Source organism: Chelonia mydas, chromosome 1 (genome assembly GCF_015237465.2).
Source record: "Chelonia mydas isolate rCheMyd1 chromosome 1, rCheMyd1.pri.v2, whole genome shotgun sequence".
In the NCBI taxonomy this organism is placed as follows: domain Eukaryota; kingdom Metazoa; phylum Chordata; order Testudines; family Cheloniidae; genus Chelonia; species Chelonia mydas.
In genome coordinates this window covers 340,689,498-340,713,374 of record NC_057849.1, presented here as the reverse complement: position 1 = coordinate 340,713,374, position 23,877 = coordinate 340,689,498, and the positions used below count along the sequence as shown (strand labels likewise).

The 23,877-nt window shown below is 43.5% G+C and overlaps 1 protein-coding gene across 2 annotated transcripts in view; it reads right to left on the bottom strand.

Moving 5' to 3' along the window:
- The window catches only part of EXOC4 (exocyst complex component 4), a 578,416-nt gene that overhangs the window by 42,417 nt on the left and 512,122 nt on the right, over window positions 1-23,877 (bottom strand). For both annotated transcript variants that reach the window (XM_007055935.4, XM_043520885.1), the window contains exon 15: window positions 2,556-2,697. In XM_007055935.4, the coding sequence (XP_007055997.1) occupies window positions 2,556-2,697 (142 nt within the window). The remainder of the gene's footprint in view (window positions 1-2,555; window positions 2,698-23,877) is intronic.

Here is a 23,877-nt window from a genome sequence, read left to right as displayed (position 1 = left end):
AGTTTCTGAAGTGGGGGTGCTGAGCTGCACTCCCCCCACCCCCCTTACCCCGTCCATGCCCTTTGGAGCTGGGGTTGGCAGCCGGGACCCTGAGTGGGACCCACGGCTGAGCGGGACCTGGGACTGGTGGTCAAGTGGGACCCAGGAAGCAGCGGGCCTGGTGGCCAAGACCCTGGGCAGCAGGGGCGCGGGGCTGGGTGCAAAACCTAGGGGTGCTGCAGCACCCCTACTTCCCATGCCTATGATGCAGAGCATTACACAACTGGCTTGGTGTATCTGCAGCATCAGACTGCGGCCATCAGTAGAGACAGGATGCCAGACTAGATGGGGAATGGTCTGCTTCAGACATACGAACATAAGAACGGCCATACTGGGTCAGACCAAAGGTCCATCTAGCCCAGTATCCTGTCTGCCGACAGTGCCCAATGCCAGGTGCCCCAGAGGGAATGAACAAAACAGGTAATCATAAAGTGATCTATCCCTGTCGCCCATTCCCAGCTTCTGGCAAACAGAGGCTAGGGATACCATCCCAGGCCATCCTGGCTAATAGTCATTGATGGATCTATCCTCCATGAACTTATCTAGTTCTTTTTTGAACCCCGTTATAGGCTTGGCAAAGAGTTCCACAAGTTGTGAGTTGTGTGAAGAAATACTTCCTTTTGTTTGTTTTAAACCTGGCGCCTATTAAGACAAACCCTGAACTCCTGAATTGCACGTCACACTTGCCACTACTCAAAACTCAGCTGCCTGGTGCAACAGAAAACTACAGAGGGTTTTTGTAGAGAAGCCCATTCGCTCTGGTCCATTTACAACAGCAGTTGTAGGGTTAGTTTTGGTGTCACCCAGTACTATACCTAAACTGGAAAAATGTTCTATTTCAATAACTTAACTATCTGTACCTTAAATTCCCTCAAGTGCCAGTTCTTCTGAGATGCCTACAATACAGTGTCCAACTGAGAATGGAGAGTAGGTTGAGGGGCTACTGACAGTACATGATGTGAATTTATTTATTTTTAAAAACTATGTAATGTAAATATAAATAATGGGACACATCCTTCGCTGGTATAAATTGGCATAGCTTAAATGGAGTTACACCAGTTTACACTGGTACAGGATACAGCTCAGAATCTGTCACAACAGAACAAACTGCTGGTCCATCAAATCTCATACCCTGACACTGGCATGAGCTTAAACCTGATGCCTTAGAGAAAGGCAAATACCAGCTATAATACACCTGGCTCATATTGTGCGTAAGAGAACAGTTCCTTCCCAACCCCCATACCAATCAGCTGATGGCCTGAAGCCAGAGATTTGATTATCTTGATCTTTGCATTTGTAACCACATGTCATAAAATTATCCAGCCCTTTAAAAAAAATCAAGGCAGTGCCCTCATCCTTCTCCAATTGTATTATCCTTTCAACAGTTAGCAACAATAGGTTCCCATTTGGAATCCAGAGCACAGCAGATGATAAACATAAAAAAGCCTTCAAACAAAGTAGCGCAAAAGAGCATTCTTTTGGAGGTTCATATGGAAAAATAATTCTTCCTGGTGATGTTTCCAACACACAAGGAGACACTGGAAAATAATTCTTTTCTGTTTAAACAAAAAATTCTTCCCTAATTTTTCCATTTCTCTTCTAGAACCCCATTGAAATCAGGAGATTTAAGCTTGTGAAATTTGAGAGGATTCACTAAACGCTGTCAGGTTCACTTATAGGATAGGGGACCCTATCCTGCAAAGGAGTGACTCTGAGAAGGACTTTCAGGTCATGGTACATAATCAACTAAACATGAGATCCCACTAGGACACTGTGGTCAAATGGGCAAATGTGATCTTTGAATATATAACCAGCAGAATATTGAATAGGAGATTACATTATCTCTCTACTTAGCATTGGTGTGTTCACTACTGGAATACTATGTCCAGTTCTGGTTTCACAATTCAGGAAGGATGTTGATAAATTAGAGAGGGTTCAACTTCAGAGAAGAGCCATGAGAACGATTAAAGGATTGGAAAAAATGCCTTATAGTGATAGATTCAAGGAGCTCAATCTACGTAGTTTAACAAAGAGAAGGTTAACGGGTGACTTGATCACAGTCTATAAATACCTACACGGGGAACAAATATTTGATAACTGGCTCTTCAGTCTGGCAGACAAAGGTATAACAAGAGCCAGTGGCTGGAAGTTGAAGCTAGACAAATTCAGACTGGAAATAAGGCACACATTTTCAATACTGAGGGTTATTAACCATTGGAAAAAATTCCCAAGGGTTGTGGTAGATTTTCTATCACTACAATTTTAAAATCAAGATCGGATGTGTTTCTAAAATATATACCGTAGTTGAAACAGGAATTAATTCAGAGAAGTTCTATGGCTTGGGAAATCAGACTAGATGATTACAATGGTCCCTTCTGGTTTTATGATCTATGATCACATCTCTCTCATTGAGAGTAGGGCACCTACTAGAAGAAGCTAATCTAATTACTAAAGCTTTAATAGTAGCCTTAACCTCAAAAAGTTCACATTCTAGATTCAGATGTTCTATGCCATACCTGACTTCCAAATGCAGAACCAGCAAGCAGCGGTCAGCCATCTCTTGGAAGGACTTGGCCAATTCACTCAGCGTTTGCATGATCTGTTCTGACACCGGTGGGAGGTCCATATTTGCATGGCTGTCCTGACCAGGTGATGGCGCTGATATAGATATGTGTGAGAGAGACAGTGTCTACGTATTAACAGTTGGTAATATATTTAATCAAACAGCTGTGTTTTAGCAACCATGTCATGTCATTTATTTCCACCATATGCACATGCATTCTCACAGGTTTAGCTAAGCAATAATGTCTAAGATCCTGGAGTATATGAAGCAACAAACTGTTTCTGCAATTGATTAAACTCCAAAGTAAAGCTGAGGCATTTAATCAACCACCAAAATCATTTGCTTGCAAGTATATTGCAACACAATGGAGGTTTCTGCTCCTGGAAGACAAGGGAACATTTACAGCCAGTCCATCTCTCAGGGTACCTCTACACAGCGGCTGGGAGGGTGATTCCCAGCTTGGGTAGACATACATGCACTAGCTCTGCTTGAGCTAGTGCATGTAAGTTTATCCAAGCTAGTGATTAAAAATAGCAGCGTGGCTGCAGAGGCATGTGCAGTAACTCAGGCCAAAGGATGCACTAAGGGGACAGGTGGGATTGTGCACATGGTGCTGGTCCAAGCTGCCCCGTGGCGCTGTGGCCACACTGCTATATTTAATGCACTAGCTCGAGCACCCACATTAGGTTTTGGGCCTTTTGTCCTTACCTGTCTTGGGGGTGGAATCTTGCAGTTCTTCCACTCTGATACTTGGGGTCACTATCCCATGTACACCAATCATTTACCACTAGGGTAACCAGATGTCCCGATTTTATAGGGACAGTCGATATTTGGGGCTTTTTTTTTAATATGGGCTCCTATTACCCCCCACCCCGTCCCGATTTTGCACACTTGCTGTCTGGTCACCCTGTTTACCACCTGCAGGTCTGACTGGGTTTCGGGCACTGCATTGCTTCCCTTTGAGAACCTGTGACCAGTCTATAGTGACCAACAGCCTTCTTAAAACAAAGTATGTTTAGGTAATAGTAGGAATGAAGCATTAGTGAGAAAAACCGGATTTTAAAACAAATCACTTGTGCACATATCTTATCTTACCTACTGTCCCATAATGGCCACCCAGCCAGGACTAGCTTCTCCAGACACCCCTCAAGGCTCCTGGGTCTGAGTTTCTCTCAGTCTGGCTCCCTCCAGCATCCCTGCGAGAATGTCCTTATAAATCCTGCAAGGCTTCTTTGTCCCCAGCCCCTTTTACAAGTGTTGGTGGGCTTTGGCCCTCCCTGGTAAAACCAACTCTGTAGGCTGCTGGGGGACCAAGCCAGAGTCATCAGAGCCAAGAGTGCCGGCACTGTCCCTTAAGCACTCATAGGCAGAAGCTGATTAAGCGACCACCTTGAGCCGTCTCTTTCCTGACTAACCCATTCCAGATGGCCACCTATTGGGAAGTCCTTAATCAAAGATATTCGTATAGAAACCACCATGACAGAGCCAGGCCGGCATACAGTCTTAAAGTATTTCTATTTGTCACACCCCTCGTTCCCGGAACACGAAACCATGCTACCTTTCAGAGGAGTGTGTCAATTAGTATTTTAGGCTTTGTCTGCACCAAGACCTAGGGGTGCAATTCCCTTGCTTGCATACATATACTCATGGTAACTCGATGTGCATATAAATAGCAGTGCAGCCACAGTAACACGGGCAGTGGCAGCGAGTACAAACCCGCCTGAACACAGTGGGTATGTACTTGGCATGGCTCAGCTGCCCGGCCCGCGCTACCTTGGCTACAGTATTATTTATACCCCTGCTAGCTCTCATTGGGCTACCATGAGTATACGCCCACGAGCAGGGAAATCACACCCCTAGGTAGCAGCAATAAAAGGCTCTTCTTTGTCCTTCAGTAGACCAACCACTAGTGAAAGAAATCACACACACACACTGCTTGGGAAAGAAGGCGTGAGTGCTAGAGTCACCAAGAGCTTAGTGAAAAGACGGGGGGGACTGATTCATTTAAAGTCTTCTATTGCCATGTAACAAAAAAAAAAAAAAAAACCTTCACAAAATGAATCTACTCTAGTTCTTAAGCTTCTTCATAAAATTAAAAGAGCCCCTGAAAATGTATTCTGTAAAGACAGCAAGTACATGAAAAATCGCTAAAAACGTCAAATGACCATTTGTAAGTAAAAGAGATCAAGATAAACACAGAAGACAGCAGCAAAATTAAAAAGAAATTAGCAACAACATAACGAAAAGGACTGCACAAAGCACGCAACCGAACTGTGCAGCTACTTTTAGTGTAAGCGACAGCAAAAGAAAAATGTGCACATAGTGAAACAGCATCAAAATGGGGTGTCTCTGGGAAGACTGCTTTATGAACTCTCCTCTCAGCTCAATGAAATTTATGAAGTCTTTTTACCAAGGAGACAGTCGTGAGTAAAGAAAGTCAGAGCCCAGGAAGCAAAGTGACAGTAATTAACTAGCTCCTAAATGTCAAAGGGAAAAACACAAGGAAGTAACCCTGATGGAATCTGCTCACGGTGATGCAGACAAGGCTGGGAAGTGTGCGCATAACACACCCACCCACTAATCTTTACAAGCAAAATACAGCATATTTATATATGCAGCTCAATATACTCTTTGAGATTTTAATCAGCTGGCCTGCTAAGTCCCTATCTCAGTATAAGCACGTTAATAGGTGATTCCAGGAAGGGTTTGGAAAGACAAGTTAATGCTTTTCCATTTAGGACCCGACCCAGTAACCTGCTGAGTACTCTCAATTGTCATTCATTTCAATGGGGGAGGGGGCCCCCTGGATCTTGCAGGATCAGGTCTGAGGTTATTTATTTCATCACAGTTTTAGTCAGAAAGTCTCTCTCCCTCCCTCCCGTCACCATGCACAACTCTCTTCAAAAAACCCACAATTTTCCATTCAGTTTATAATAAAATATTCCTTAAATCCTATGGAAAAAGCTCTTGGATTCAGCTGCTCCCTGAGTCGCGGAGCTGCGCCCGGGGTATTATAAGTGGAAGAATCATTTTCCTTTAATCAGCTGAAGGTGATGGTGGGGCAGCAAGCTACCTAAGAAACCAGAATGGCCTGTTGCAGCTCGCTCTGCTAGTGCCTCGTTAGAGGGCAGGGAGATGGATGGCCGTGTCATCTGAAATACAAGACTCAGCTAATTTCCCTTGCAGTGGGTTTTTTTGTGTGCACAGCTCTTCAATTAATTTGCAGCAGTTTAAGTAAAGATAGAATTACATTTGGTGCTGGTGGGGAGATGGGAATGGGACAATCTGCTCTTTATTTAAATCAAATGTGGAAAAGTCAATTTGGGCGGCTCATTACACCAGGCCGGGGTGGGGTGGGGTGGTGGGTTGGAAGGCCGGGAGGGGGGGAAGGGGGGGGAAACGACTCCCAAAATGGTAGTTGCTGCTCTCAGAGGCTGTAGATCGATTCCTCCCATTTTAAGTCAAGTACTGCACTGCAGTGAGAGGCGGGTTTGGATTTCTACAGCTGGACAGTCCTTCCTGAAGACGTCTCTTTTTTCCTTGCCACAAGGGGGGGAAGACATTAATACAAGACGAACAATCAAATTAGATTAAATCTGCAAAAAAAGCTATGTAAAATTATGAGATTTTTATCACAAAAATATCCAGACCCTGGATCACAGAGAGATTAAGTGACGTGCCCAAGGTTGCACAATAAGCTTATGATAGAGCGAGACACGGAATGAAGATTTCTTAAGCCCCAGCCTAGTGCCTTAACCACAAGAACATCCCCTTCCTTCCAGAATCCAGGTCTCTATAGCAGAATCTATTCCAGCTTGGCCTCCTTCCATTACAACAGGGTCTTAAGATACACTGTTTTGCATTTTCTCCAGCATGGTGTGCAACCAACTTGTCAATGCAAGTACCTTCCTTCCTCTTCCTCGTCTTGTGACTGGTGGAATAGTTAGTTCAGCAGCTGAGAGCCAGCCACTGAGCAGATCCCCTGCTCCCCCAGCTCTTGCTCTAGGTACCAGTAATTCCATCATCCCGTACGTCCTCAGCAAATGTGTTCATGGAGAGCGGGTGGGGTAAGAGATACCCAGGGCACTGAGGGCCTTAAAGGTCCTGATCAGAGTGTTTAAATAGGATCTGGTATAGGAGAAGGAGCCAGTGCAGCTTACAGAGCACAGGCTGATGAGCTTGTGGGCCTGTGGTAAATGTCACCCAATGGCAGGTGAACCCCACGCTGCCTTTTGGGGACAGTGCACAGGAGTGCTCTTCCAGAAATGCAATAGGAGACGCATTAGCAGGCTGGGCAGGCATCCATTTCTTCTGCTACTTGGTGGCACCTACAAGGAATCTTGGCCAGATGGTCAGTTTTCTCATTCAGCCAAAAGTCAGACCTGCTGCTCAACTAAATCACCCAGGATTTTTAAATACTGTCCAGCAATGTGACTGCTAAGCAGTAAGTAACCAAATTTCATTTGTCTGAACTGGGTTGGGTTGTCCTGCTGGCCGAGAGGATTTTCCCTAGCCTGCTCCGGGTGCTGCCAAAACAGAGAGAAAAACAAAGAGAAGAAATGTTTCATTCCACCAAACTTAAGAAAAATAAATCCAGTATGCTGGTTGTCACCAATGATTTCAATCATTTTGTAATTCAAAGCGATGCTGGTGCCTCTTGAAACACTGTGCCTTGTAAATCGATGGATGTAAATTACAAGTCCTCGGGAACATTAAACGTAACCTGCAATGTTCCTCACATACAAACCTATGTAACCAATCAACACCTACATTGCAAGCGCTCTGCCCGCTTCCTGCTTGATCAGAATGACTACTAGCGGATTTGAATGATTTAATAGCATTGGGGAGCAAATCAGTTTGGGATTATAGGTTCTGATTTAGCTGCTGCACAATCTAACCCTGTGAAGTAAATCTGGCGGGTGCATGCATGCGTGTTTTCATCTATTAGATAAAATGTATTTATATAAATAAATGGCTTCTGTTTGCATTTCAAAGGGGAGCTTGGCTGCCAGTGGGTACAGAGCACCCACTAATTTTTCCCCGGGGGTACTCCAGCCCTGGAGCAACGTGTCTAACGTCTGTCACATATTGTTCTTTTACCCTCTCCCCAGGGGTGAAGCATATGTAGTGCAGTATTTTGTTTGGAGCTTTTTCATATGTTACATTAGAGGAGGCAAGGACAAAAAATATGCACTTAGAGGTCTACGATGGTCCTTAGCTGCTACGGGAGTTCACTCCACAATCCTGGGGCCAGCAAGACTTACTCATTGTCAGATGAAAACAGCAAATCACTACAAAGTGCTAACTACAAATAAACGCACGAGGAAGGATACTCTTGTGGTTACTGCTTTGGACTAGACCTCTGGAGGCCCTGGTTCAGTTTGTGGCTCTGCAACAGACTTCCTGTGTGACCTTGGGCAAGTCACTGAATCTCTTTGTGCTCCAAGTCACCATCTGTGAAAAGGTGCTAATATTTCCTTTGCGTGCCATGGCTATTTAGAGTGTGAGCTTTCTGAGTCAAGGAATGTCTCTCACTGTGTTTGTAGCTTCTAGCACAGTGGGACCGGCGTTGATCTCACTTGGGGCCTCTGGGCACTCGTGTAATAAAAATAAATAAGAATAAACGGTATTTGACAGAAAACGCCTTGTAAGGAGTGGGAAGAAACCAGACAGACTAGCAAATGTTTGCTTTCTAAAGAAGCAAACAGGTGGAGCACACACAAGTATGTACAATGGGTATGTGTCAGATCCGACATCAAGGATTTATTTCAAGTAGATTTCTTAGGGAGAGGCAAACATCAGGAGACCTCTACGTTTTGAAGCCAGTGACAGGACAGTCAGGAGATGTCTTTTTACAATATCACAATTAGCAACGCCATCCTTCTTTCAGTTAAGCCTCAGATCTTCACGCCCTTTGTCAGTCTGGGTACAGACTTGGGTACAGGAAAGAAACGGCCCTGGGTGATGTTGGTACATGATTGCTTCCTGGGGATGGATGAAGAACAGGCATCCATGCTGATGCTCTCCTTGCGCTGCATTCCTAGAGTGGGGTGTAGGGCAACAGCTCATCATCCAAAGGTGCTGTTATATGGAGTTCCACAAAGTTAGGTTGTCTCCCCTTCTATTCAACCTGTACGTGGCCTTTGGGAGGGACTATTAAGTGGCACATTCTGTGGAGTTTTCAGTATGCTGATGTCCCTCAGATCTAATTCTCTATCTCACCCGAACAAGTCAGGAATCAACCCCAAACATACAAAATTAAAAAGCCTACATAACCAATAAGAAATGCAAAGTTTATCAACTTAAATGATTTTCTCTCTGTGGGAATAACAGCTGGGACACTGCTCTCAAACAATTCTTTTCTTCTTGTGCTTACGCATTTTTCCTTCCACTTTGGTCTCTTGCAGTTGTTGCAATGCAGTCTGGATCTAATTTAGAGTGTAAACTCCAAGAAGCAGGGACTTTGTCTTTTTATCTTCTTGCAAAGGACTATGTACACTTGTGGCACTTATGCTTATGCTCAAATAGATAAACTAATAAATAAGCTTATGCTCAAATAAATTGGTTAGTCTCTAAGGTGCCACAAGTCCTCCTTTTCTTTTTGTGGCACTAAAGAAATAATAAACAACAACTGTATGCAAGCCATATGTCCACCTAGAATCATAGGACTGGAAGGGACCTCGAGGGGTCATCTAGTCCAGTCCCCTGCACTCCTGGCAGGACTAAGTATTATCTAGACCATCCCTGACAGGTGTTTGTCTAACCTGCTCTTAAAAATCTCCAATGATGGAGATTCCACAACCTCCCTGGGCAATTTATTCCAGTGCTTAACCACCCTGACAGTTAGGAAGTTTTTCCTAACATCCAACCTAAACCTCCCTTGTTGCAATTTAAGCCCATTGCTTCTTGTCCTATCCTCAGAGGTTAAGAAGAACAATTCTTCTCCCTCCTCCTTGTAACAACCTCTTATGTGCTTGAAAACTATTATCATGTCCCCTCTCAGTCTTCTCTTTTCCAGACTAAACAAACTCAATTTTTTCAATCTTCCCTCATAGGTCATGTTTTCTAGACCTTTAATCATTTTTGTGCTCTTCTCTGGACTCTCTCCAATTTGTCCACATCCTTCCTGAAATGTGGCGCCTAGAACTGGATGCAATACTCCAGTTAAGGCCTAATCAGTGCGGAGTAGAGCGGAAGAATTACTTCTCGTGTCTTGCTTACAACACTCCTGCATCCCAGAATGATGTTCGCTTTTTTTGCAACAGTGTTACACTGTTGACTCATATGTAGCTTGTGGTCCACTGTGACCCTTAGATCCATTTCCGCAGTACTCCTTCCTAGACAGTCATTTCCAATTTTGTATGTGATCCACTGATGATTACTCTCTGGGAACAGTTTTCCAACCAGTTTTGCACCCACCTTATAGTAGCTCAATCTAGGTTGCATTTCCCTAGTTTGTTTATGAGAAGGTCATGCGAGACAGTATCAAAAGCTTTACTGAAGTCAAGATATATCACATCTACCACTTCCCCCCATCCACAAGGCTTGTTGCCCTGTCAAAGAAAGCTATCAGGTTGGTTTGACACGATTTGTTTTTGACAAATTCATGCTGACAGTTACTTATCACCTTATTATCTTCTAGATGTTTGCAAATTAATTGCTTAATTATTTGATCCATTATCTTTCCAGGTACAGAAGTTAAGCTGACTGGTCTGTAATTCTCTGGGTTGTCCTTATTTCCCTTTTTATAGATTGGCACTATATTTGCCCTTCTCCAGGCTTCTGGAATCTCTCCTGTCTTCCATGACTTTTAAAAAATAATCGCTTGGACTGCTTTCTGCTGCAGCACAATCATTTGAGGCTCTAAGGTGTAGATCACTCACGGTCTCAATCTAAATTGTCCTGTTTGGCATCTTAGGGCTACATCTCTAAATAAAATATTTTGACTCTCCGAATGCCGAGGAGATATTTGGATATTGATTAGAGCTAGATGAATTTTTTTCGATAAAACTTTTTTTCACCAAAAAAATGCAGATTTAGGTCAACTGAACTATTTAACAAATTCCTGTTGCATTTTTTCAAATTAAAAAACTCCAAAAAAGTCTGAAAAAAATCAAAACGTTTTGTTTTGACATCTTCTAAATGAAACACTTCAATTTTTCAATTTGAAACGTCAATTTCATTAGAATTTTCTTTTAAAGGGTAAAAAAAGTTAAAAGTCAAATGAAACACGTCATTTCAGTTCCAACAAAACGTTTTATTTTACTCAAAACAATTGGTTTCCTACTTCTCCATTTTGCCAAAACTTTTCATTTCAGGTTGACCTGAAACAATTTTCCCCCTTGGTTTTTCAGGTTGGTCAGCTATTTGCACCGCTCTAATAGTGGGTTTTCTGTTCAGCCTGTTGTAGAGATATGGGAAATTGTGAGCTAAATCCAGATTTGGATTACGACACCCTTCCCATTCATAGTTAGGGATGTTTAGACTAAGGGTTTGAGACTACTTTACACAGGCACGACTACTCTACAACTACTTGTCTAAAAAACTTGTCTTCCTACTGACCACTGTTTCCATCTTGTCCTGAAAAAGCAATAACCCCCCCCCCCCCCAATTGACAAAAGTTAAGCACTGCAGGTCAGTGCTCTGGCTTTCACTTCCGGGGACCTGGGTGAGGACATCTGTAGAAAGATTATTTAGTTCATCTTCTTAGTCCCTGACTCTGCAAACACTCATACGTGTATGTAGCTTTACTCAGTTGAGTTGCCCCATTGACTTAATTGAGACAACTCATGTGAGTAAAGTTCCATATGTGTACGTTTGCCTGATCTTTAATGTGCAGTTGCTCAAAGGAACACGGGGAGAGGGAACATACTTTTGAACATTTCAGCCACCATTCTTGCTGTGGGTCAGGCTTGAGTTTCATTGGCCAAAGCAATTTGGGGCCCAAGTGTGGAACAGCAGGGATGCTGCAGGTCAGGTCTTAGGTTCATTGGTGCAGCAATTGTTGTAGGTATGGAGCTTGCACAGAACCTTGAGTACCTGGTTTAAGCACCCTGCACAGTAGGCCAAGCCTTGTTCAAGTTGGCACTACGACTCTCTATGCTATCGTGAGCATCAAATACAGACATCATCTCTGAACAAAGAGTTGCTCTGCTTCTCCAGTCTGTGCAAGGCTCCAGGAATATTTAACACACACGTGCAAAAAGAACAAGGGACTGAAAATGACTAACCCAGATTTATCAAGAGAAAAATGAAGTGAAGAGCATGGAGTCCGGCAAAAATAAAAAGGCACTTCTTTCCTGCATGAGAGGAGGAATTTTAAGGGCCAGTCCTGGACCTCACAAATAAAAGATCAGTGTAGGATGAGATTTTCTAAATGCTCTGCATTGGTCAAACTCAGCCCTTACTGAAATCAATGGCAAAACTCCCCTTGACTTCAATGGCAGCAAAGTTAGCCCAACATTGAGTGCCTTGAAAATCTCACAATTTGTGAGTGAATTAAATACTCAGACAAAGTCCATACAGGGCAAAGGAGACAGCATGTTCAGCCTTTGAATGGGGAACGTGTAATTGGCCTACTCCGAAACCTGTCATTAACAACAGCGTCCATCTAGCTAATTAAGGAACAGCATCCGGTCCTCAGCCAGAGGGGACCATGACCATAATGAAAGGTCTTCCAGATAACTAGGGGACTCTGGGGTGAAGATCCTCGGAGCCCCTAATGGCATGTGCAAGGAAAGAGAAGTGAAGTACAGAAAGTGCTAAGAGCAATGGAAGCTATGAGCTTCCTCCCATAAATCTGTGTTTCTAACTACAGGTTAAAACTAAAGCAAGGGAGGAGAGAGGAAGGCCAGCCAAGCTGAAAAAGCATCGCAAACTCATTTGAGATGAGTAGTGATAAGCTGGCCGGGCTGCAGCCCCCATCAGTTCAGTAAACACTAATGATGAGAAGAGTGCAGACTGTCACTGGTGATAAAGAGCCAGCTAAACACTCTATTAGTTTTCCATTTTGCGAATTAATGTTCTTTATGGCGTGTGTACACTCGCCGGCTAATGAATTGTCTCGTTAGAACGGCCTGTGGTGCTCCTCGGCTGCCTCTGCTGGCAGGCATAAATTTCACATGGAAATTAGCACTTTTAAAAAGGCAATAATTCCTTTAAAAGTGGTTTGTTTTCCATTAGTTTCTGCAAACACGCTGCCTTGAGAAAGGGATTATCAGGGAAAAACACACCTCGGAGTTTGAAGGGGAGGGAAGAAATAAGAGAGAAGCAGAACATCCTAGCCCTGGGGTAATGCAATCCATTGAAGGAGAAGATACCCTCAGACTCACTGGACATTTTTTGAATCAGAGCTCCTGGTAGAGGATGGAAAGAAACAAATTCCTGTTCTAAACAGAAATGAACCTAATGGCATACAGAGTAGTTTTCTTCACTGGAAAAAGCCCCCCATACCTTATCTGCTCCTGCAGTACATGGATTTTATAGTTCTAGGGTTTGGACATGCAAGACTCCCATTGCGCAAGTCCGTTTGCTCTTCTAGTGCATCACTAGGCTAAGATGCACTCTGCATTCTAACTCCCCTGTTTTCAGTCACTTATACTGTCATTTCCTGCCACTCCCCCCAAAAAGTTTCCTCTTGGCCTGAATTCTCTCATGTTTGGCTCAGAGATGAATTGGTTTGGAAAGCTTAACAAAAAATCCATTCAGCCGCTACTGAGTTATCGGAGGTATTTTTCACCTGTTAAATGTTCAACACCCTCCTTCGTGTATGCTTGGCTAGCTCAAAAACAGATGCAGGCTTCACCTGGCTAATTCACACCAAAGACTAGGGTTGAAATCCTGGCTTCATTTAAATCAATGGCAAAACTCCCATTGACTTTACTAGAGCCAGGATTTCCCGGAAGAGCTCATTCCTTCCCTCACTGAACTCAATAGGAGTTTTGTCATTGATTTCTATGTGAAGCAGAGATGAGGCTCCATTGAGGGTTGTCAAAATTTGTGAACAAATGCACAAAAGTGATTTAGAAAAACAAAGCCCAAGGCTACTGCTTTATAAAATGCACCTTGCTCATTTAGTTTATGAAGGGTACTTTAGTTTTAGTTGTTTATAGCAGTACTTCATAGCATTCAGAGTAAACGTACTATATGTTTCATAAAATTAATGAAATTTCAGTAGTACCTGACCAACTGACAGCACTATCATCTCTGCCATGAAATCTTCGTTAAGAAGTGGAGTAAGAATATTGGGTATTTTGAGAGAGCTAAAGGATTTGTGAATATGTGAATTTTAGCAAGATTCAGTTGTATGCTGTCTTGGTGAATTGCACTAGATACATAAAGAGACAGGTACCGGACCCACATGCCACTTCAATTCCAGTCCTGATCTTCTAAATGCTTACTACAGAGCATAGCACTCACTACTGGGAGCAGTCTCCACTGCCATCAATGAGAGCACACTTTGTAGTGAGCACTGTTTGCAAGATCTGGCCCCAAGCAGGATACAAGACAGTAACAGATGACAAACAAGGGGGTTGGGACCAGAAGAATGAGGACTACAACAGCAAGAGATAATGAAGATAAAAAGAGATGCTTTAGTTACATACACATCTTATTGATTTATTGCTTCCTCTTTAGAGTGTATGCGATTTTGGACATAGTAGTTTGACTTATTTATTTAAAAGTTACTAAATTAGTTTGAGAGAGCTATGTCCACGAAGGTGGTAGGAATGGTGGAAAGGAGATCAGTGTTGGACGACAAACTGAAAGTAATGAGTCTTTCCAGGAATGATCTGGAGAAGGAGGGAGATTGAGGTGTATGTAGGGCTTCTGTTTTGGGGGGTTTATTAATTTCATTTTTTGAGGGGGTTATTTTCAGCAATTTTCAAGTTTTATATAGATGTCCAAAAATCCGGGTGTTTTGGGGCTTTGTCTTTGTATATACTGTAATGAGCAATGCACATTACATTATATCGTTATATATTATAGACATTACTCATTAAGAAGAATATATTGCAATGTGTAATCTTTTTGTAAAGTTTCTTAGTGAGCTTTAATGTGGTACTCTTTCAGACAGCACTGTGTTAAAGCACACTAAGGAATCTTTAGTGCACCCCAGCAGGGTCTACACAGACGAATTAATGAGCAACGTTAGTGTGCTTTAGAAATCACACTCCTGTACTCAGCATTACTGCTCTGTGTAGACAAGCCCTTGGATACAAGTAACCATTTCTGGTATTGTTGTTCTTTTTTCTTTAATTGTGGTGTTTCATCAGTGTTCATCAATTAAAATCCAAAACCAGAAGCCCTATATGAATGCTACAGAGAAGCAGGGAGGATATTCCAGGCCTAGGCGGCAAAATGGGACGAGGCAAAGTACCACCCATTGGAAAGGAAACAAGGGAGTTACAAGGTCTACACTAGGTCAGAAAAGATTATGCCCCAGATTTATAAGGAGCAGTGCAGGCCCAAAGTCACAGGCTGACTTTGCCACCAGCACGAACTGGAATTAAAGCAGAGTTTACAGTTTTTTGTTTTTCCAATTCTCACGAATATAAAGCGTGTGCACCCAGTTTTACTGCATCAACACTATGAAATGACCCTTTGCTGACAATGGCTATTATCAACGGGTCCTCCTGGATCCCCACAACTGGGTTTGAAAACTGTTTTGACCCATCTACACCAGCAGTTAAATTGTTTCCAACACCAAATGAAGGAGGGTCAGGTGGACTAGCTGCTGCTGATCTTTGACACGAATGAGCCATTTTACTAGTAACCGACGGACAGCTGAGCCTTATGCATGGATTGAACTGGATGTAGTGCATCAGTGGGGAAGAGGCTCCCATATGGTGCAGTCCTTGAAGCTGGTGCCATGAAGATTGGCCTTGCATTCCTGGGGTCACTGACGAGGAATCTTTATGGGAAGACTGTTTGATTGCGCTGCTAATTAGGTCACTTCTTTATGTGACAATCCCCTGTGCTTCAGGGGGTGAGGGGGAGGAAAGAAACTGGAACAAGAGTAATTAATATCATCATAACTTTAAGCTAAAAAGCTGACCCCCAAGATACCAGATCAATGCCCAGGACTGTGTGGCACAGCAGTATACATGTTGTCTAAGAAGAAAAGCCATGAGCTCTGTGGATCTGGGTCAGAAAAACAACTTTCTAATCCTCTAGCCATTAAATATTTGATGCAAATGGTCAAGGGGGTGATGGCACTATCTGCTAATCGACAAGGGCAGTTTCTGCACAGAAGTATCAAGAAAGAGCGTTAGGGCACTGAATGAGGAGGGAAGATTGCTCTCAAAAAAAGAATATCAGGACCTGGCTAACACAGCTGGCTGGAGATTGGGTGCCCGATTCCCAGTGGTCCAGAAAAGCAATGAGTCGCTTGGATTACGAATGCCATAGAACGACATGTGCCAAACATTTATGCAGTCAGATGCCAATGGCCAAAAGTTCTTCCGCAAAGAGCAGCCACAGCCAGAATAAGTGACTGTGTTAAAATGCCCCTCTTCTCCTGATAATAGCTCATCTTAATTAATTAGCCTCTTACAGTTTGTATGGCAACTTCCACCTTCTCTGTGTGTGTATATATATATATAGATAGATAGATAGAGATAGATATAGATATCTTCTTACTATATGTTCCATTCTATGCATCCAACGAAGTGAGCTGTAGCCCACGAAACCTTATGCTCTAATAAATTTGTTAGTCTCTAAGGTGCCACACATACTCCTGTTCTCCTTCCCACTCAGTGTATCTGCTCCCTTCATGCATGTCAAATATTGCCTGCTGACTTTACTGTCACAGACAAGTTTTCACTGCTTTTAGTCCTGCAGCGCTAAATCAGTTATGGGAGAACCAGCTGGATTCTAGCCCATCAACCAAACGGTCAGTTCAGATCTGCTGTTGGAGGTTCACATCCATAGCTTGGTTTTCGGATTCCCCAGGTAATTTTGTAGTGCTGGCAGTTAGAAAAAAATCCCAGTTTGATCCTTTAAATCCCTCAGTTTGGTCCAAAGCCCAGTGAGACAGAATGCATCCAGAGCCCTGTAGGGCTGTTTCACAGTTATGGTTCTGATTCCACAGCACTTTGATGAAGCCTTTTGTACTGTTTAATGTTATAGGCAATACTATCTGTAACCAGTATCCAACATTTGAGCCCTCCTCCTTGAGATATGGCCTGACAGGAGTCTGCACTCTGACACCATCCTCCTTTTAGGGCTCCTACCATTGACTGTGTGAATGGCTCAAGGCAACCAAGTTGTGGCCATTGAGCACACCTCATGCTCTGTGAGTCCGAATCCTGCCCAACAGCTTTCTGAGACATGTGAATTCTGCAGGGGCTCCTTTAGGAAATTTTGGGTGAGTTTTTGGCCTGGTTTATGCAGGAGGTCAGTATAGATGATCATAATGGTCCTTTCTGGCCTTCTAATCTATGAATCTTTGTGTTTTAGGGCTCCTAGCAATTATGCTTTTGCTTTGGGGGAACCTTACATGATAGAACACACTTCCCCATGACACCTATATCATGCCCCGTTTAAAACAACTGACCTGAGTGATGGTCTGGAGGGTAGTGGTATCAACAGTGATGGAGGGAAAAGGGCATGGAGAGGCTTTCAGAGAGTGTTTGGACATGATGAGTTTAACTTATTTGTGTAATAACCAAAAAGGGATGTCAGAGTGACAGGCTGAGATGTGAGATTGTCTGGAGGAAGACAAGTAGATCCCTGAGTCATCAGTGCAGATAAGGTAGCTGAAAATCTGTGAGTGAACGTGATCAATCAAAGAAAGACTGGCTCAGCAAGAAGGGAGCCAAAGTGAGGACACCTGGCCCCCCTATGGGTAGGTTCCTATCAAATTCACGGTCCATTTTGGTCAATTTCACGATCATAGGATTTTAAAAATAATAAATGTCATGATTTCAGCAATTTAGATTTGAAATTTCACAGTGTTGTAACTGTAGGGGTCCTGACCCAAAAGGGGGCTACCTGGTGTGTGTGTCGCAAGGTTATTGTAGGGGGGTTGCAGTATTGTCGCCCTTACTTTTATGCTGCTGCAGGTGGCACTGCCTTCGGGGCTGGGCAGCAGGCTCGGAGGGGCTGCTGCTGGCTCGGAGCCCAGCTCTGAAGGCAGCGCCTTTGGCGGCAGCAGTGCAGAAGTAAAGATGGCATGGGATGGTACTGCCACCCTTACTTCTGTGCTGCTGCCTTCAGAGCTGGGCCCTTGGCCAGCAGCTTCCACTCTCCGGCCACCCAGCTCCCAAGGCATCAGAGCAGAAGGAAGGGTGGCATGGTCTGGTATTGCCACCCTTACTTCTGTGCTGCTGCTGGCAGGGCGCTGCTGTCAGAGCTGGGTGCCTGGCCAGCAGGCGCCACTCTCCGGTCACCCAGCTCCAAAGGCAGCGCAGAAATAAGGGTGGCAATGCCACAACCCCTCCTACAATAACTTTGCAATCCCTCCCCTCCCCTGCAACTTCCTTTTGGGTCAGGACCCCCAGTTTGAGCAATGTAAGTCTCCCTCATGAAATCTGTATAGTATTGGGTAAAAGTAGAGAAAAGATCATTTCACTGTCCGAAATGCGTTTTTCACGGCCGCGAGTTTAGTAGGGCCCCACCTATGGGCAGTGGAAGAGGAGGAGTATGTGAGGCCATAAAAGTTATGAAGAGAAGAAACAGAGGAAAGCCGAGAATGGATAAAAAGTTGAGAAGGAGGGGTTTTGACCCAGCTTTTAGTATATATAGTAAGTGTACCATTAACTTTTTAAGTATCCTGACTTGAGCTGAGGAGCGGAATGGATACTGGAAGACGGCGAGACTGCTTATGTTGCTAAAAAGGAAAACTCTCATTTAGTCTAAGTTATGTCTAAGCAACAGGAATTCATCAGAGAATACAAGCACTCAAAATTCAGCACTTTAAGCTAATGGTAGATGTTTCGCATTAAGAGGAGATTTACAGCATTTTCTGTTAAAAAATCCACATTTATTGCACTAATGGAGCAGACACATTCGTTAAGTCCTCCTGTTGCTGTTGGAGGTCAGACAGACATTTTGTAGTCTTTCATTATTCTGGCTTTTAAATAAAGTTATCTATTAATAAAAAGTCTCTAAGGAAAAAAAAAGGTCCCAGTGAATAATCGATTCAGTGAGATGTGTTACAAGTTCAGCAATGGACAAAATAAGCTCCATCTTGGGGGAAATATACCCACATTTAAGAGCTTAATTCAGTTAATTTGAAACGTTTGGGTTAAACATAAAGACCCATCTCAGCAGAGCAGCGCAGGCTGACGATAAAGAGAAAGGCATCAATTCTAACACCTCATCGGGCTTCATTTTCATTCATACTAAGGTTCCTTTACACCACCCTGCCAGCATCAAGGTGCCCTAAAGTGGGTGTAAAGCATGTGCCCATTTACACTGGAAGAGTGGTATAAAGGAGCTTTATAGTGTCATTTTTTAAGGACATCCCTTTGTCAGTGATGAAGGGTGCTTTCCTTTAACAGTCACAGCTCTCTGCTTAGGCAATAGTAGGTATATAGCAATTTGCAAAAAGAAGGCTAACACCCTGCGCTGTAAGTGGTCCAGCTTAGTCGAGACACTGTAGTAGCCTTACTCCGCAAGCTTTGCATAGTGCTTTGAGATCTATGGATGGAAACTGCTAAGTAGTATTAATAAGACTGTGCCCCATTGACAGACCCCTGCAATACCTAAGTACAGTATCTGGGACACCTCCGTTACATTAACATTTTATTTCTACTTTGGAGTAAATTTTGAATTCATAAGAGGTGCTGTCTGAAGCCTGCACACATCTACATAACAAGTGGAGACAGCATCTTCCTCATACTGCCCTACCAATATGCCTCCAGTTCTGGAGCGATCGCCTGTGGTAGGAGGAAGATCACCTGACCTGGAGAGCCCTCACATAGGGGAAAGGGACAGGTCGATCTAAATGGCCTAATCACTCCTGGGTTGCTCTGTAAAGACGCTGACACCCTTGCTGGCAAACCTAATCAGATGGTCACCTTTGTTATGTGGATTCCTGTTCGCTGCAAACTGTCCTGGGAACCACCAACTCCTCACACGGGGGTTTCCAAGGGATGTGCTGAGTGGCTCTTACATTTTAATAAGGGTCAAGTTCTGCCCTGATTCACATCCCAGTTTAAGCCCGACATAATTTGGACCTAAAAAATAAATAGACTCCCGGCTTTATATCACCGGAAAACCAAAAACTTTGATTAAATGACTCGGATACAACTGATAAAAAGAGCAAAACATGACAGTGGTGAGTATTATAGTGCTATGAGAAAATCTGCTGGATTCCAAAGTAAAATGGATGAGAGCAATGAACTATGAGGCTGTGTAGACAGAAGCCAGGGTGGTGCGCTGGTTCCATGACATTAGGAGTAACTTCAGACTGTCCAGATGGGTGACAGAGGAATCAGGAACAAAAAGGGAAATACTTTCTCAAGAGGAATAAGAGGCTGTGCTCACCTGCAGGCAATTATCATAATCAAGTCCTAATTACATGTGCATTGGCAGAAAGATATAGTCAGTGGAAGGATTCAGCATCCTTTGGTGGAGATGCTCGTCCATCTCCAGCTGACTAGGGCTAAGGAATCTCCTCTTTTCCAAGAGGGAGAAAAAGCTGCAAGGCGAAGCCCTTCTTGGAAAGAAGCTGATACTGCAGCAAATGCAAAGCCCCTTCTGTGTATGTGTGTGTGGGGGGGGGCGAGGGGGGATGTTTCCACAGCATGATGCTATACCTTCCATTAAAATCTCACGTGTGGTTGGCTTGGCCAAACACAGTAATTAGCTTCACGTCTAATACAAAACACTGTACTGCAAGGTTCACCTATTCCAATAAGCAATTACAAACCACATCTCTGAAATGGCAAGCGTGTAGATGAGGGAGTGTGCTTTCTGAAATGGGTTTGTTCTTGACAGCTGGGAGTTTGGAAATGTTTTTGTGGTTAGTGGTGTAGCTAGTGCAACCTCTGGGCAGGGAGAGGTGCAGCCTTCGGGTGGGGCAAAGCCTCCAGGCAGTGTAGCCTGGCCTTGGCAGCAGTCTTCCGTAATCCAATCTACAGCAATACCAGGCTGCCCATGCTGAGCTGGAAAGTTTGATCCCAGATTTGGATCAGAACTTTTCCAGAGCTCAAAGCTGTTTTGGGCCAGACTTTTGGCGCGTTCCACTCCAGACACTGGATCAGCTGTGAAGCTGATTAACACCGGGCTGTGGGGAAAACGTTAGGAATTTCCATTTGAATGTCTGGCTCCCTGGTTATCAAATCTCTCTCTCTGCCAATCTCCCCTGGAAAACCTGCTCCTTCCCAACACCCTCCTGCCCCAGCTCCTGGGCTCTCCCAAGCTCCTTGGACAGAAAAAGAGAGGATCTCCACTTCTGCACTCCTTAGCAGGTTTGCAGCTTGGGTAGACACCTGCCAAAGGAGCTTGGAGCACTGCTGGAAGTACCTGCCCCAACAAGTCCACTGCCCCTTCCCCCCAACTCCTCTCCCCACAGCTTCTTCCCCCCCAACTCCTCTCCCCACAGCTCCCACTGATCAAACTACTGCCATCTCTAAGGCTACGTCTGCCCTACAAGGTAGGGGGAGTGATTCCCAGCTTGATCAGACATACTCGTGCTAGCTCTCCTCAAATCTGCCACTCACAACTGCCCATGCGACCTTGGAATACAGTACTATTTTTAGTGTGCTAGCTCAGACGAGAGCTACCACCAGTATGTGTACATGAGCTGGGCATCACACCCCAGCTCCTAGTGTAGACATAGCCTAAATCTCCAATAGAGCAGCAGGGGCTTCCCTTTTTCCCATGCAAAGGCAGCACGGTTAACTCCACCCACAAGGAAATGAGATCCCCCAACTCCTTCTCTTTGTCTTCACTGAGTCCCAACTCTCCAGGCTCCACCATGTGCACACAGCTGCTCCCTTCCTTATTACACATAAGAAAAAGCCCAACCCCCGTCTTAAGAAGCTCTCAGAGGTACACTAGCTCCTCACATCATTCGGGTCAGAATATGCATTCTTGTTAACCAAACACTCCATGGGCTTGCTTCAGGCTCCTTGACTGTGTCTCTCTCTTCTGCAAACACTGGCCTCCTCTCTGTCCCTCTGTGTGCTCTTGCTACCGTTGCTTTCCCCTCTCTCCTCCTCACTGACTCTCCATCCCATTTCAAGCCTTTGTTGAAAGCATTGTACAGTCTCTGGGCTCTCTTCTAGTATCACTCTTTTTCTTATTATTTCTCTTTGCGTTCGTGTTATTTAACTCCATAAAGTATTTTCAAATGCATTTTTATGAGGTTTCTTGCCCTGTTTAACTGTTGTCACATTTCACTTTCTCTCTCGTATCTCAGCATTGTCAACCCCAAACATTCAAAAAGAATGAGCCCTCACAGATGAGACTGGCTTAAAGATCATGAGATTTAAAATAAAGCCAACAACTGTGGGGGTTTTTCATTTGTTTTCTGGTGTTTTAGACTTTAGAGCTCATATTTTCAAGCTTTTCTCCAGACCCATAAGAACTAGACTGTTTATAAAAATGAAAGCAAAGATTCTCATCTCATCATGTGACTCCAAGAGCCAGGGCTTCAAGAAGAGCACCAGCTATTGCAAGATGCATGATCAAATCATGAGCTCTGGCTACACTGGAATATTATTAGACTGTTTTGAGTTTCTCCCTTGTTTTCAATGTTTTTCCAAACTGTTACTTCCTCTCCTGTCATACCTCTGATCCACATAACCTCTGCTTTGAAGGAACATGGGGGAACCTGGAGTATTCATTTCAAAAGGGAATCTCCCTTACAGGGAGTTATTCAAGTATTGGAAGCAATTCTTTGTTTAGAAAATGCTTTGTTAACATCTCACTGCAGAGTTGTTTTATGCTGCTTTTTCTCTTTTCTACAGCAGCTAGTGCAACGTGAACATTCATGGGTTAATCTGCTCTTTGGGCATCTGATGAACTTGTGTAGGATCCTGGGAGCTGTTACTGTTTCATCATTCCAGGGAGACTGTGGGGGTTTCCTTTAAAGCTCCTTCTGAAGGTTTTTCTTCTGAATGTTCTGCTGTTTCCCCTTCGGTACCCACTGGGAAGCAGCATACAACAGTGATGGACGGGAAGCATCCCAATATATGAGCCAAGTCTCAAAAAGTCCAGCCCTTGAGTGTACATATCCTATCCGTGGAAACATCATTCCTACTCCTGGTTCATTGGGTCAAAACTATTCCAAGTCAGACAGACAGAATATTTTATGGATCTTCAATCTCTTCAGCAGTACGATCTCTGGATGGGGAAATGTGATTGAGATCTCAATGTGTGGCCTTTCCTGAGAATATCACTAGGATGCTGTTCTTCCAGCTGAGGAATAGTCAAGGTATTACTCTAATAGAGTCTGAAAAATCTTCCTCTACAGAGACAAGAAACAGAAACCACACATAGAATGATAGATGATAATGGACCAAGTATATCCTTGGTTTTACACAGGATTATATATCTATATATTTTTACATACACACAGGTACATTGTACAAATGTACAAACTTAACTGTACCTGAAGTAATCTCTCTAGTGAAGAAAGGCAATTCTGTCTTTATGTTATCTCAGTCCCCAGAGTCTCTTTAAACTCAACATAAGTAACTGCTGACTGTAACAGTCCAAAGTCACTATATGCAAAACAACCAGTTGAATGTAAATTGGTGTCTCCAAGGTGTTAGGCTAATGTCATTATCTTCCATCTTCACACACGCACACAGTACACAACCCGTCTTCTAATGCATCTAGGTAAGACTACAACATCTTGTCTTCCAACTTCATCACTGTGCATTATAATTCATTTCTGCATAATATTCAGAGGGCTTCCGAAGGATAGTGTTCTAAAGAGGGAATGGAGGATTGTATATGTTATATCTACATACAATGAGACGGAGAAATAGAGGGGGGAAGAGAGGAAAGTTCCACTTCCATTTAACATATAATCTATTTAAAATTTGCTTGACTACCTTGGCTAATTCAGTCATTTCCTCCAACTTTAATCCTTAAATGGTGATTGTTAAAAAGAAGTTTGTGTTCCCTTAAAAGACAAGAGAAAAAGCAAATGGCTTTGTCATATCTGACTGGTTTGAAAAATATAAAATCCAATTCTGAAGAAGTGCAGATAAGGGGAGAGCTATGGAAGTGCCATCAGCTTAGCAAACACTAAATAATGAACAATGCAGAGACTGCCCGGCATGATAAAACACTCTATTAGCAGAACTGTTTTTAAA